Raw genomic sequence first — 13,302 nt, 5'->3', positions numbered from 1 at the left:
GGTCTACTGGTCAGACACATACGTCAAATCATCATATAAGCAGGTGCTGACCGCCTGGAAGCCATGTCACACACATGGCTAAGCAGTCAAAGTCTGTCATGAAGTAGTTCTGCAAGAAGTGAAAGCGATATGTTACATGTACGGCTTTATTAGAGAACAAACTACGCTATGTTGCATCATGGTTGCATAACTAGAATCTTTGCAAAACCTGTGCGGCTCCCAAACTTTAAATCTAAATAGTTTGCTGAGGTACAGTAAGGTATAACTACTATCATATGTCAAGTATATGCAGTCTGTCCTATCTGGCTCAAACAGGCAACTTGATTCACTGCCAAACTTAAGGTCAACGTGTAACGCCTCACCTAGTTTGACTGTAAAAATAATCCTGGTTTTGAATTTAGTAGCAACATTTTAACGAATGGAGAATGGATGACCATAAAGGCATTAAAGGTCAATATGACATTTGAGGACATAATAGACTTTAGGTATTGCTCTCGACAGTAGGGTCAAACAACTGACACTCTGAGGGTTAAAAACACTTTTGAACCTTTTTTCTTTTTTCCTTTTTCTCTGTATTTGCGTTGTAACTGTAACAAGACAGCATTTATACATACCTACTGTCTTGTGATATGTATGATATGCCTGCAGGTATTAGTATGTATGTTGGATGTTTAGTTCCTGTGGTCACTTGTAATTCTGCAAATAAAAGCACAATCAAAATGAAAATAATATGAATGAAAAACCTACATGTTTATATGTAAAACAAGAACCCCTTCATTTAAACTCACCATAAGGTCTTAACCATTATTAATCAGATTGAGGGCAAATTTAAAAGTAAACAGGAAACTGAGCAAACGGAGACAAAGTGTGCCCCAGATTACATGTATCCTGTGGCAGTGGGCGCCGGTTCGTGCCAATGACTCCGCGCACAATGAAACATTCACCGTCCACATGAACATATAGGACAAGCAAGACAAAGAGGGAAGGAGGGAGAGGTGGTTCGCAACGCGTCTGTGTATCAGGCAGATCAGTGAGTATGAAACAATAAGGGTCCCTTATAGAAGCTGTGCGCCACACAAGGCAGACAAAGCCGTGCTTGTAATCTGACATAATCAACATGTTATGTCACTGGGATGAAATACAATTTAACCGCTTCATGTCATGGGATGCCAGATGTGCAGGGAGGAAGATGTAAATGTGAACATGTCGGAACACAAACGCAAATTGTACAGTGCATCATAAAAAAACGCCGCATGCGAGCATGCAACTGTAGCCCACTGTACGGTGTATTTATGTACTGACAGCACACACACACACACACACACACACACACATTCACACCACACCCATGCTGATAATCCCCTAATGTCCAATAAACACACATGTGTCCGCCAGAATCACAGCCCCTTTTCACGCACACGTGCGCACACACACACACACTCATTAGGGGATGCACCCTGACCCCATGAAGTAGCATACTGTATGTACAAGGACATTGTACACACACTCTTACATACCACACACGACCCATCAATCCTTCTCCCGTTTCGCTCTCTGACCCTCTGCAGCCACACACACACACCACAGCAAATAGTGACAGCAAATTCAGTTATCACTTGCATCATCCTTAGCATCTATCCACAAACACACTGTGCCTGCCCCGTTTTAATTGCCCCTTCCTCACCACCCCCCACCCCCTAATCGTGCACCGCAGCTGTCAGCAGCGCTCAAAGCCCACGAGCCCACAAGCCTATGGGCTGACATTCATCTCATGACATCACAAACCACCTGCACTCGACAGGCCGGACATGTGGCTCTCTTCGCACGCAGATCTACTCTCTGTCTGCTAATCCAGTCGCCGTAGGGTTCTTGTCAACCGCACGAGATGAATACTGCAGAATGCAAGCTAACTTCAGACCACAAGTTTCTTCTGTGTGAAACATAACAAACTCAAGAGTCAGCTATAAGAGAACTGGTATTTCTGGTTGCCACTCTACAGAGAAAAATACATCCAAACACACATTCTTAAATACACCGGTGTGGTTTTATTTGGAGGGAAAGATATTTCCTCATCTATCCGTCTCCTCCAGCTGAGCCGTTTCTTCCTCTCAGACACTTGTTTTTTTCAGTTACCTCAGGAAAGGGGAGGGGGAAACTTTATGGACCACATTCTGTTGAACCCTTTACTCTTTTCTTTAAATTTCATGCATACTTATATAGGCTCACATATCATGTATGCGTGTACAGATACAGTACATAACATCAACCCAACACGCACATGGTGGACCGCACGAACACATGTGAATATGCAGCGCTGGACACACTCAGCTCATATTCATTGCCTGCGCCCAACATAAGCAGGCGGTTTGTGAGTCTGATAATTAAATATGAGACATGGACCTGTGTATGAGTGTGTCATGAATCTGACTCAGTGAATCACACACTTTTATGGCGTGTCTTAATAGCTGCCTGCGCTGGGACATTTTTTGATGGTACATTATGATAGGTTTAACATATGTTCATCTGCAGAGAGTTGCACATAGTTGCTGATTTCGGTCTCCGTTGGAATATTTCCGTGTGCGTATACACGTGCGTAAATGCACATGATCGATGCTGGGCCCACCCAGGAAGTGACTCCACCCTGTAGCCATGCACAGAATTCCCCCCTTGCTGAAGGGGAGAGAGGGAGCTGCTGTCGAGCAGCTTCACAGGCAAGCCCCACAGACTCTCCATCTGCCTCTCTGAAAAGACTCCATTGTTCCCGGCAGTCTGAGGCGAGAAAGTGAGCTAAAGAGAGTTATGAAGCTCGCCAGGCGGGGGCAGCGGCTGGGGCGGTGGGTGTTGGGCCGCTGCCTAAAACCACACGGAGGAGAGGGAGCCAGACACAGAGCATCTCTGTGCGACTCACAGCCTACTGTTGGAGCCTCGGCTTAACAGCACCGTATGAAAAAGTCCACAACATCACATAAAAAACACACCTAACTGTCAGAGGGCTTAACCGACTCAACGGTCCGAGGCCATATGTTCCTCCATATTTGGTGCTGTTTTTCCTCCTTGCTGAAAAAGGGGGCTGTTTTTGAAAATTCAAAGCTTTACTTGAACGGACCAATCAGAGTAGATGCTGCCCCTGTGGAAGCTTTTAATGATGTGTGCGAATTGCAGTATTTTGGCCTTCGAGTCAAGACTGCATACAGCGCTGCTCAGGAATGTGTTGACTTTAAGGCATCGCCGCGGCGACTACGTAATGTAATTGATAGGAAATGGCTCGGACAATAAACGGATGTTTTTATGAAGAAAAAAAAGCCATTGGAAGACATTTTTATGATGACAAAAGAGTGGTTGCGCCATGTTGTGTTTTTCAGTTTTTTATTGAAACAGTATGAACAAAAACACTGCAATTAAATAAAAGAGGTCAAACAAATTCAGATGGCACAAATTAAAGACTGAGAACTGATAATATGTGGCACAAGCAGAGGAGGGAAAAACAAAGACATGTCGTTGCAAACATTTGCAGTGTCTAAAGCCTATTCATTAAACATTACACCACTCATTCAGTGCACATATTAAACGAGTTTGTAAAGCAAGCGGAGCTAAGCCGACACTTCATTATTTGTACACCCATTTAGCACACTTACAATTGCCAAAAAACAACGAAAATAGGACATTCCTAACACTGTGCACTAAAACTAAGTGCAACTATAAAAATGTCATCCTGTGCAAGCAATCTGGGAGGGGGGGGTTTAGCTCAATTTAAAGACCGGATGGCTGTTCTGGTAATCTGAAAGTACTATGAAGATGCTAACACTGTGTCTAATAACCACTGGTTGTGTGTAAGCGTTTACAAGGAACAAGTCACGGAAGCCGTTTCTTTCTGGAATGGGTGGCAGTTAAAAAGTACAGTCAATTCACATTTATAATGCACTTCAAAAGTTAAAAGTCCTCCTAACTACCTAGAGAATACCAGAGACAGTGGCACAAACCCTTCTGCTAAATTTCACAGATATGTATTAGGTTTTTATATGTCAGTGTTAAAGTGGGCAGAATGTCACGTTACTCTTGCAAACGAGGGTGCCTTTTTTTTCTCCTTCCTCCGTCAGCCCCACGCTAGCCCTCGGAGCTAGCGAGTGTCGAGACAACTTCTGCACACGGTGCTTCATACAGTCGGCCAACATGTCAAGGATTCTGCAGTGTATGAGAAACATGTTTTTAACTGGTGCTCTAGGGGGGGTGTTTTAAACAGTCTGTTAGCCACAACGATAGCCTGCCTGTATGTACTGTGTATTCCATAATATCAAACACTAGCCTATGCAACTTGCAACATATGAGAAAGTCATTAGCTGTATACTATGTAGTCCCCTTTGTATATACATCCTGTGGAATTCGTAGCGGTCTCCCACCTTCCATGTGTGTTTTGTTTCCATTTTGCTTTGTCAGAATTTTCTATTTTTTTTATGTCCTCTCGAACTTCCATGCAAATCTAAAACCAGTCACTCTTTAAAAAGGAGAGAGATTTTATCCCTCCGTGTCAGATAGCCCCCTCCCTTTCTTTCTCACTTTATTTCTTAACAAAAACGCGTTTGAAAAAGGCCTGAAATTCATTGTGACATCCTGCCGTCACCTTGATTAGTTCTCTCCAAGGGAGTAGGGGAGGGTGGGGGGGGGGTTAGGTCAGGGAGGTGGTGGGAGGGGATGTTTGCTCATGTACCCATCTTGTCTCACACACATACAGTACATACAAAAATACACACATAAGCCTCCCTCCTTCCCCCTCTTTTGGCAACAGTCCAGAGTCCTGGTTGGATTAGTTTAGTTCTGGTATCGTGCTTGTTTTAATGATCGCAAATGACATCACAGTTCAGTAGTTCAGAATTTCCAGAACTTTGGGTGCTCCTGCTGCTTGGCTGACTTTCTCTTCAAGGGCTGTGGGATCGAAAAAAAGGCAGAGAGTCAGTCGCTGTTCGAAAAAGGAACATTGTGGTATCTACGGGAGTTACAGCAGAGTATCTGAGGCTTATTTTAAAGTTGTATTAATATGTGCACTTGAGTTTAGTGTAATGTCATAGTGTACAATTAATTTATATGGGTGGTGAAGAAAGCTGGTTTGCAGATTTATTTAAAAATGATTAAAGATGTCGGTCAAAATACAAAACCTTTAGATGGGAGACATTTTGTTTAAAAGCCAGGTTGTTCGGGAGTTGACAGGATTAGTCTGTGGACCACATGTTGCTGTGTAAACAAACCGTGTTGCTGCTCCACTTGTGACAAACACACTCCTGTCTGTTTCCAGGCATCAAAATCAAGGTGTCGATATAAAACCAGCCCGACTGATGACCACAAAGACAGAAAAGCTCATTTCAAGCCAAACGGAGGCATAAATGGTCCTGGGGCCATGGGAGTGTGTGTCAGCAAAAGCAGCAACACGCGTCAAACTTTGTGTTTCTTAGGGAAAAGTCATCTGTTATTAGGATCACGGTGGGCTTGAAGGGGTTAAAGTGATTAGCTGAAACAATCAAATAGAGAAATTTACAGAAACCATGTCTTTTTTCGCTGTTTTTTTGTTCTTGGCGGACCTGTGACACAAAAAAACATCATCATTCATCATTAGCAAGACATGAAGCTCACGTTCTCAGAGAGGAGGTTGTGGTTGGTGGGGACGCAGTCACTACATAGGACTTCTATCACTCTCGTGACTCATGGTCGATGTTCACATATAAGTTTATCAGTGAAGACCTATTATGGTCGAAATGCTCGGCAGCGTGTTTGGGCATGCCTGGCCGTCTTATCACCAGCCTGTTTTATTTCATCATAGGATGCGTCAGTGATGACTAAAAGCTCATTCTGTTTCTTTTGCTCCATATTTAGAGGAAGCCAGACGTGATGACTCACTGCACGGCATCAGTAGAACTGCCTGCATCCACATGGATTCAAGGTCTTCCTGTGAGTGTGTGTGTGTGTGTGCAATGCATCCACCATTAGAAATTAAGTACTTACGAGTATTTTCCCATCCTCCTCACCACAGCGATCACCACGGCGATGACGATGACAACCGCCAACAGAGCGCCAATCACGATACCGACTACCTGGCCAGAACTCTGGCCATCTGTGGGACAGAAAGACGAGCGTTAGTAGTGGATTATGAAATTACTAGACATATATTACTAGTTTTTTCACACTAATGAATTGAATGCCATTTCTCTATCTACAGGATGACTGATGGTTAGACTGAGTGACAGAGGGATGGAGCTGGAAGAGTCAAATCTGGAGAGATTCAAGGCCTGCGTACGACTTTTAAACCCTTAATGGCAGCCAAACACGCTCACCTCCACGTGAGGCCCATCGATTGTCTGCAGCATCATTTCACTTTATAAAAACACCTGACTACAAACTGACCAGCTGTACTTGACCCCTTCTATCCCACACATTCCTCACCCTCTGGGTCTTCAACGACCACCTCGCCTTCCGTCTCTGCCTTGGCGGCTCCCGTCGAGTGGACCTCAACCTCTGCTGGCTCGGTGGGGGCTGCGGACTCCACCACAGGAGGGTCAGTGATGAGGGGTTCTGGCGCTGCAGTAGCATCGACAACAGGGGCGTCTGTCTCGACGACGGCCGCTTCCGTATTGACCGTGACAGCCGGGGTCGCCGCCTCGGTGACAACCTCTGGTGCTGCGGCTTCTTCTGTTACCGCCACCTCTTCTTCTGCTTTTTCTGTTGCTGCGACTCCTTCGGTTACGACTTCAGGGGCCACCGCTGGGTCGGTTGCAGGAGGACCAGTGATAATACTAACGTCCACTTCGGGAGCCTCGGAAATGCCGTCTAGGAGAGGGATCGCTGTGGGGCCTAGGGAGACAGAGCGCAGGTAGATATGTGAGAATACGATCCGTCAACTCATTTTGCAATTATAAACATGTGAATTGAAAATATTTTAAGTGTGAAAAATCGAAATTTTGAAATGTCAAATACATGTGATAAACATGCATTTGAGTTGGGGGGACAGATTGCAGACAAAAAAGTTTGAAAAAAAAGTACAAGATAAATGTTGAGGTTCCTCCTTGACATCCCGGTGGGACGACGTGACCTTTCCTCTTTCCCAACACTTCTCCCATCATCAGCACGGTGACGGTGTGACCGCCACACCCTGTGACTTATAAAGTGGTACAGCCCCACTCCCCTCCACCCCTCCATCCTGTCTTTAAGGCTCCGTTTGCGCGCTGGCATGCCACATCCTTTGCCTCATTTCCTGTGGAGTGAGCTGCCTGTGAGACGAGCACAGGAAGGCTTGTTAACCCCCGGCCACTTAGCATGTGAAGGGTGGGGTTGCTGTGACAACGCCTGATGGTGAGCGATGACTCAGGCAGGTTTGATGAAATGGTGGACTGATAACCTTGAGAAAAAAAGGCAGCCATATCTTTTGAAAGCATCCACATCCTGGATGTGGAATTATCATCCAATCAATCAATCTCAAATCACTTTTTTCCCCTGAAAGACAAATATATAAAATCAAGTTTTTGTCAGAGCTCAAAAGTCTTTCTGTGCTTGGATTAAAATGGAGGCTCCCGTTTTTTTGTATTTACCATCGGCAAAGAAACATGTGTTTATCCTTGTCTCTCATCAAGGTCTGGACTATGAAGCAGCCTTGGTTCAACCTAATCATTTCCCTCCAATAACCCCATGTTCAACATCCTCCCAGCCACAACTGAAAGCTTAGTCTGGACAGCGCTGCTTCAAAATTAAGGAGGTAGATTTTCTGTGTGGCAACAAAATTACCATCTACAGTTAACTTTCCACTGACAAGACGTTGGCCTGAAATCGCTTCTTCTTCTTAGGAAAAAAAGAAGAAAAAAAAACGTTTTCCCAAATGACTTCTCTCTGAAAACAATCTAACTGTAGAGACGAGAAACGTCTAAACTTAGAGTCTGACATCATACTCTCTCCATCTCCGTTTTCTCCAATTGTTCGAAATACTTGAAATAATAGAGAATACATTACAAAAGGGTAAAAATAATTCTGAATGGTCTAACAACTGGTGCAGTTATTCCTAGTCCCCGTGTTGGCTAGCGTGTTCATTAGCAACAGGCAGGATAAATATAACAAAACATTTGTTCTCACTGCGGCGGAGTACTGAAGGGGTTTTTTGAAAAAGACGACTCAGACTGTTTGTTTGGAAAGTCTTAAAATGGTCTGGGCTTCACAGAGGATAGCCGTACGCTATGTGTAATCGCCCCCTCAACCCCCTCTGACAATTGTTTCATTATGTGTACGGTTCCCACAATTAGCTCCGAGTAGAAGTTCCTCCCCACTGCACTTGCTATCCTGGGTTAATGCAGCTGCATTAGTGAGCAACACAGTAATCCTTTGACTCTACTTCCCGTTTTCCCGCTCCGTGAGCCTGCCACTCCCTGAGGATAGGTTTGTTGCTCCTGAAGTCTTTGAGAAGGCCGAATCCCTGGAGGGAGAAAATGGGAGGGCAGAGGGGAAAGCAATAGGGCGGAGGGGAGCTCTGAGGGAACAGCCCCGAGTCCCTTCTGCTCTATGTTTGCCGCCTTTGCTCACACCGAGATACTGGTTAGCGTGTATTAATCCTCAGGGAGGTCTGAGTACAGGATCAGATCCAGAGCAGGACCCCTGAAGCTGGTAAGGACTTCAACCAAAGTTTGAGTCTGGGTCAACCAGTCAACACTATCCCTACATATGCGAGTACCATTAAAAGCTCAGGACTTAAGGGGACATTGTGAGGAAACGCAGATCCATTAAAAGCAGCCCGAGTTTCTTTTTTGTTTCTTTTCTATCCGAGACCGCAAAGCGTTTACGTAACTGCGGCGTTGTCCTTATTATTCCAAAACGCTCAGTGCTGCAGCGGGTCATTTTACCCACGATTACATCATCTTGACCACACATCCATTTCCAATGCGAAGCATGAAACAGCTTGAAATCATCCTGCAAAGTTAACAAGCGTTAAAGTGCCAGTGAGTTCCTACTGCATGTGTTTATGTAGTAGCCACTGACTGGGCCGATTCATCGGAAATCACGAAAACATACTCTTGTTTTTTGTTTCACATTTCTCGCTCGCTATGTAAAAGTTGGAGTACAAATAAAAACCAACTGGAGATGAGCCTTTCTGTAAAATGTTTCAGAAAGTAATTCGGATAAAGGAGCAATTGTGACTTTTTGAAAAAAAAAAAAAAAAAAATCACTTGAATAAAGTATAGTGACGGGATGCAGATACACAGGTAGAGACGTAGAGGTCGAGTGTAAAAGACAAAAAAGGGTTGAAAGTAAGAGAATAGTGACAAGAATACAGCATGGATCTGTGTGGAGGCCCCCATGTGGGTCCTTTATACATAAAACCTCCAGTGAGTGAAAGAGGGACACAAGGATATATAGTGAGACAGCAAAGGAGGGAGTAGCAGCTTCCATCCATTACGATCACGATCAGCTGTCACTGAGCCCCCCTGCCTGTGTCTACTAATTCACAGTGCTGTGTAGGAGGCGTGAGGGAGTGTGAGCGTGTCCACCTTTGGAATGTTTTCGCGGCGCTGGGGAGGAGGGAAATGTGAGCGAGACGGGCGCCCTGCCTGTCTCAACACACGTTGACAAGATGCCTCACAGCGTAGCCTCCCCCGCTCCGCCAGGAGGGGGCAGCTGTGGGGATACTGGGGTGTGCCATGCTCTGCACACTGGGGATTTGGAGCAGGAGACAGGCTGCAGTGGAATATTCTCAGCCGGGCTTATCACGGACGCGACACAATGAGCTCCACTTTGGTACAGGAACTGAATTTTTTTTCCCCCACTCCCTCCTGGTCTAACTTAGATAGGAGAACATGCAGCAGCTCCCATCTGGACTCTATCGCCAGGGGCAGAAACTGGTCCCGAACTACATCAAGCAGGGTCCTTTAATCTTAAGCCTATCAGGTCTGATTAAATTCCTGTAATGTAATGAATCAGGGCAGGGATGACATTAAATGCAACCACTGTAAAAGTGACAAAATAAACATCACAATAAATCATTTTAAACCTTCCAACTATTGTTTTTCTTCCCAATCTGATCACCTCCGACTTACAACTTGATCAAAAATCCTCTCGTTATTTTTAATTTTTTTTATAGATCGTGTTGTGGGCGTGATGACTGGGCCGGACTCAAACCCACGCCGCTGCGGTGAGGACGCGGCCCTAATGGCATGCCCACTACCTGGTGAGCTACCAAGGCGACCCGAGGCTAATCTTGCCAACCTTCAAGTCCAACTCCCATAATAAAACACCCACCCAGTTGTGTAAGTGTTCCTTAGTCAGCAGCTCTATTTTTTTTCTATCACTGCTTCTCACACGGCCATACACATGGGTGTTAGAGGTATGAGACATTTGTGTCAGAGGCACACAAACAGAGAAATATCCCCACAGGGAGTTCTGGGCCGTTCTCTGAAGCCTAGCGCTTGGGCTTGGTTCTGGCTAAAACGGCCTCAGACTCCTTTCCATAAACAGATGTTTCTTTCTCCTTGCGGAATAATTTGGAAGTATGACTGAGCTTCTTCTTTTTCTTTTTTTTTTCCTTCTCAAAATGAGTTCACGTGAGAAGTGCTCCTTTCCTCATGGTCCCTCTTATCCAACCTCATATTTGGAGTGTGAGCGCAACATTTGAGTCATTTCTCAAAGTGGGCACGGACAAAGGGCATTGACCTCTCCCTTCAACAGCCAGATGTGACGAGGATGTTATAGGCCCAGGGAGGCAGACAAAACTCATTAAGAAGGAGACCGGAGGAGGAGGGGGGCAGCAGTGTGAGGAAGGAGGTGGAGGATTTTACAGGATACGTGGGGTTTGCTAGTTAAGTGCGGGCGTGAGGGAGTCAAAAGCCCCCCATTAGTGAAGCGTAAATGCGGAATGAGCAATTTTATTTGTTTCCCTTCGCTTTGGGAAAACTGAGACGTCTGAGCTAAGAATCATGGGTAAAGTTTAAGGACTTTATTTCCAGAGTAAACCTCCATGGAAATGGGGCTGGCATGTCGTCTCCTACCGGTAAAGGTTGTTGTTTAAAAATAGACCCAGCCCCTCTCTGCTCCCCCTGTGCCGACATCCCGGGGTCCAGACTCATCAAGCTCAACGGGGGAAGAGGGCAGCGAGTTGGAGGACGGCGGCGGACTGTTAGAAGACGGGGGTAGCGCGAAGAGGGGTGGGGGTTAAGTGGTAAAGCTTGAAACCCCACCAAACATGGGTAAATGCCATGGGGTGGCGTGCCGCATGGTCTAACGACATGCGGGTAAAAAAAAGAGGGTGGGGCACCTCTTAAAGCTCATCACGTACCGGGTGTTCTCTCATCTCGTCTCTTACTCCTCTCTCATCCATATGACCCTCTTAAATATAGAGCGTCTCTCTATTAATACATGCACGCAAAACCAGCCCTGCCCAGCCCTGCAGTTCCCTCAGGCCTCAGCCACCCCCCCTCCCTGCCTGCTGCTTCCCCTGGGCAAACACTGTGCTGGTCAAGGCGAAGGAAGAAAGAAAGGAAAAAACATCCAAACAGGGAGAAAAAGTAGTTGCAGTGAGGGAGAAGTGAGAGAATCAGGAGCAAAGTGAGAAGAGACTGTGGATAAGCTTTCAGATAAATGTGTATGGTGTATGTTACAGTTTGCAGCCCCCCCCATCCCTCGCTGTGTATGAGCGCAGTTTTTGGGAGCCTTCCAAAGGATATTCCTTTCTTCTCTTGGCCAGTGCCAAGAATTTACAGACACGAGGCAGCAGAGCTCCTGCTATTACATCACATTTCCCCTTGGTGTCTGCAAATCAAACTTTTCCTCCAGAGTGAGTGTGAGTAGTGTGTGAAAAAGAGAAAAAGAAAAAAAAGAAAAAGAAAAGTGAGAGAGCGGGAGTTAAAATCGACACAGACTATCAATTTGAGTCGCTCCCTCTGACTGAGCCGTTGCGGAAGCAGACTTCCGTGGTGATTCAAACAGTGAAAATATGAAAAGTCTTTAAAATAATTTGCACACAATAATACATTTGCAAAAAAAGAACTTTGTTAATCAGTGAATGAATACACAAATAAAAATGTGAGTACATTTTACTGTCTGAAAGCAGCGTCCAGTGTGTTATTGTTCAATCAGAAGGGGATTAAATCAGACAAAGAGTGGTGTGGGGTGGGCACATGGAGGCAGAGGGAGAGAGAGGGGACACAGTGTGCTAACAGCAGGACGGTGATAGCGCAGAGTTCACTTACTTGCATGTGTGAAGGCGCAGAAAGGACCGGCCAGGGCCAACAGGAGCAGCAGCTGAACATTCATCATGGTGAAAACTTTTTTTTTCTTCTCCTCCAGTCACAGCCTTCAGGGAGTCCCTCAGGGCAAAGAGCACGACACCAGAGCCCTCACACACGCGCCAGACACACACCAACCGGCCTCTCCGGAGGGGAAGGTGAACCGGACAAAAAAAAAAGGTCAAGAATGGAAAATAAAGTCGTCAGGGAGAAGTTTTAGGGGAAAGTAGCAGCCCTGAGGTCCGTTGAACTGGCGGTGATGAAGACGAGCGGGCAGCGCCGGGTTCTGCTCTCACGGATGGAGTTGGAAAGAGAAGTGGTGGAGGGATGTTAAGAGGACAAGAGAAAAGGAGAGGAGCTGTGGCCACTTTGAGGAAGTGCAGAAGGGGAGAGAGAAGGACTGGCACACAGCGGGAGAGAGCAGAGAAGAGTGTGTAAGTGACTGAGCTCAGGGTGGAGGAGGGGTGCTGGTACTGGTGGTGGGCTGGGCGGGTTGGGAGGAGGGAGTCCGGATTGGGGCAGTAAGGTGGCTTCAGCCCTCGTGGTCCAGCCCTGCTCTCTTATCGCGGGGCACAGACAGCTCCTGTAGTATCAGCAACAATGCAAACACACACTTGGAAATATCAATAAATAAACCGTCGACTTATTTATCAAGATGACACAAGCACTTCCAGCTATTACAAGCAACAGGCTTTATATATATATATATAAAAAAAAACTTTCTGAATGAATGGAGCAAGATGTAAACAGAGCTTTGTCAGTCCCAAATAATCCACAATCACAGAGTTAAGAGCCAAGAGTGTGTGCAACAGAGCATAACGTGTTACCACAATCTTTAAAAGAATCCAACCGTTAAAAAGCAAACGGTGAAGTAAGAATCTGTAACGCATCTGTATTGATGATTCATATCATCCCCTTTGTTCTGAAGGAAGAAGAAAGATGCCAGACGTGCATCTGTGGCTGACAGACAGCAGCAAGAGAGGGATGCCTTTTTAAAACCGTTTTTCCCAATGAAACGGAGCCGTAAATACAGTTAGAACATCGTGTGACTTTCACACAG

The 13,302-nt window shown here is 45.7% G+C and overlaps 1 protein-coding gene across 1 annotated transcript; it reads right to left on the bottom strand.

The window, feature by feature from the left end:
- Positions 1-3,355: 3,355 nt before the first annotated feature.
- Positions 3,356-12,675, bottom strand: pdpn (podoplanin). Its single transcript, XM_084015691.1, has 4 exons — positions 12,207-12,675; positions 6,430-6,837; positions 5,992-6,100; positions 3,356-4,920 (listed from the first exon to the last, which is right to left on the bottom strand). Exons 1-4 carry the CDS (start codon positions 12,271-12,273, stop codon positions 4,914-4,916), a joined length of 591 nt encoding a protein of 196 aa, XP_083871817.1. The 5' UTR covers positions 12,274-12,675; the 3' UTR covers positions 3,356-4,913.
- Positions 12,676-13,302: the final 627 nt, after the last annotated feature.

Source organism: Eutrigla gurnardus (genome assembly GCF_963514095.1).
Source record: "Eutrigla gurnardus genome assembly, chromosome: 8".
Taxonomy (NCBI): domain Eukaryota; kingdom Metazoa; phylum Chordata; class Actinopteri; order Perciformes; family Triglidae; genus Eutrigla; species Eutrigla gurnardus.
The sequence above is the reverse complement of the archived record's forward strand: the minus strand, read 5'-3'. Positions and strand labels throughout refer to the sequence as shown.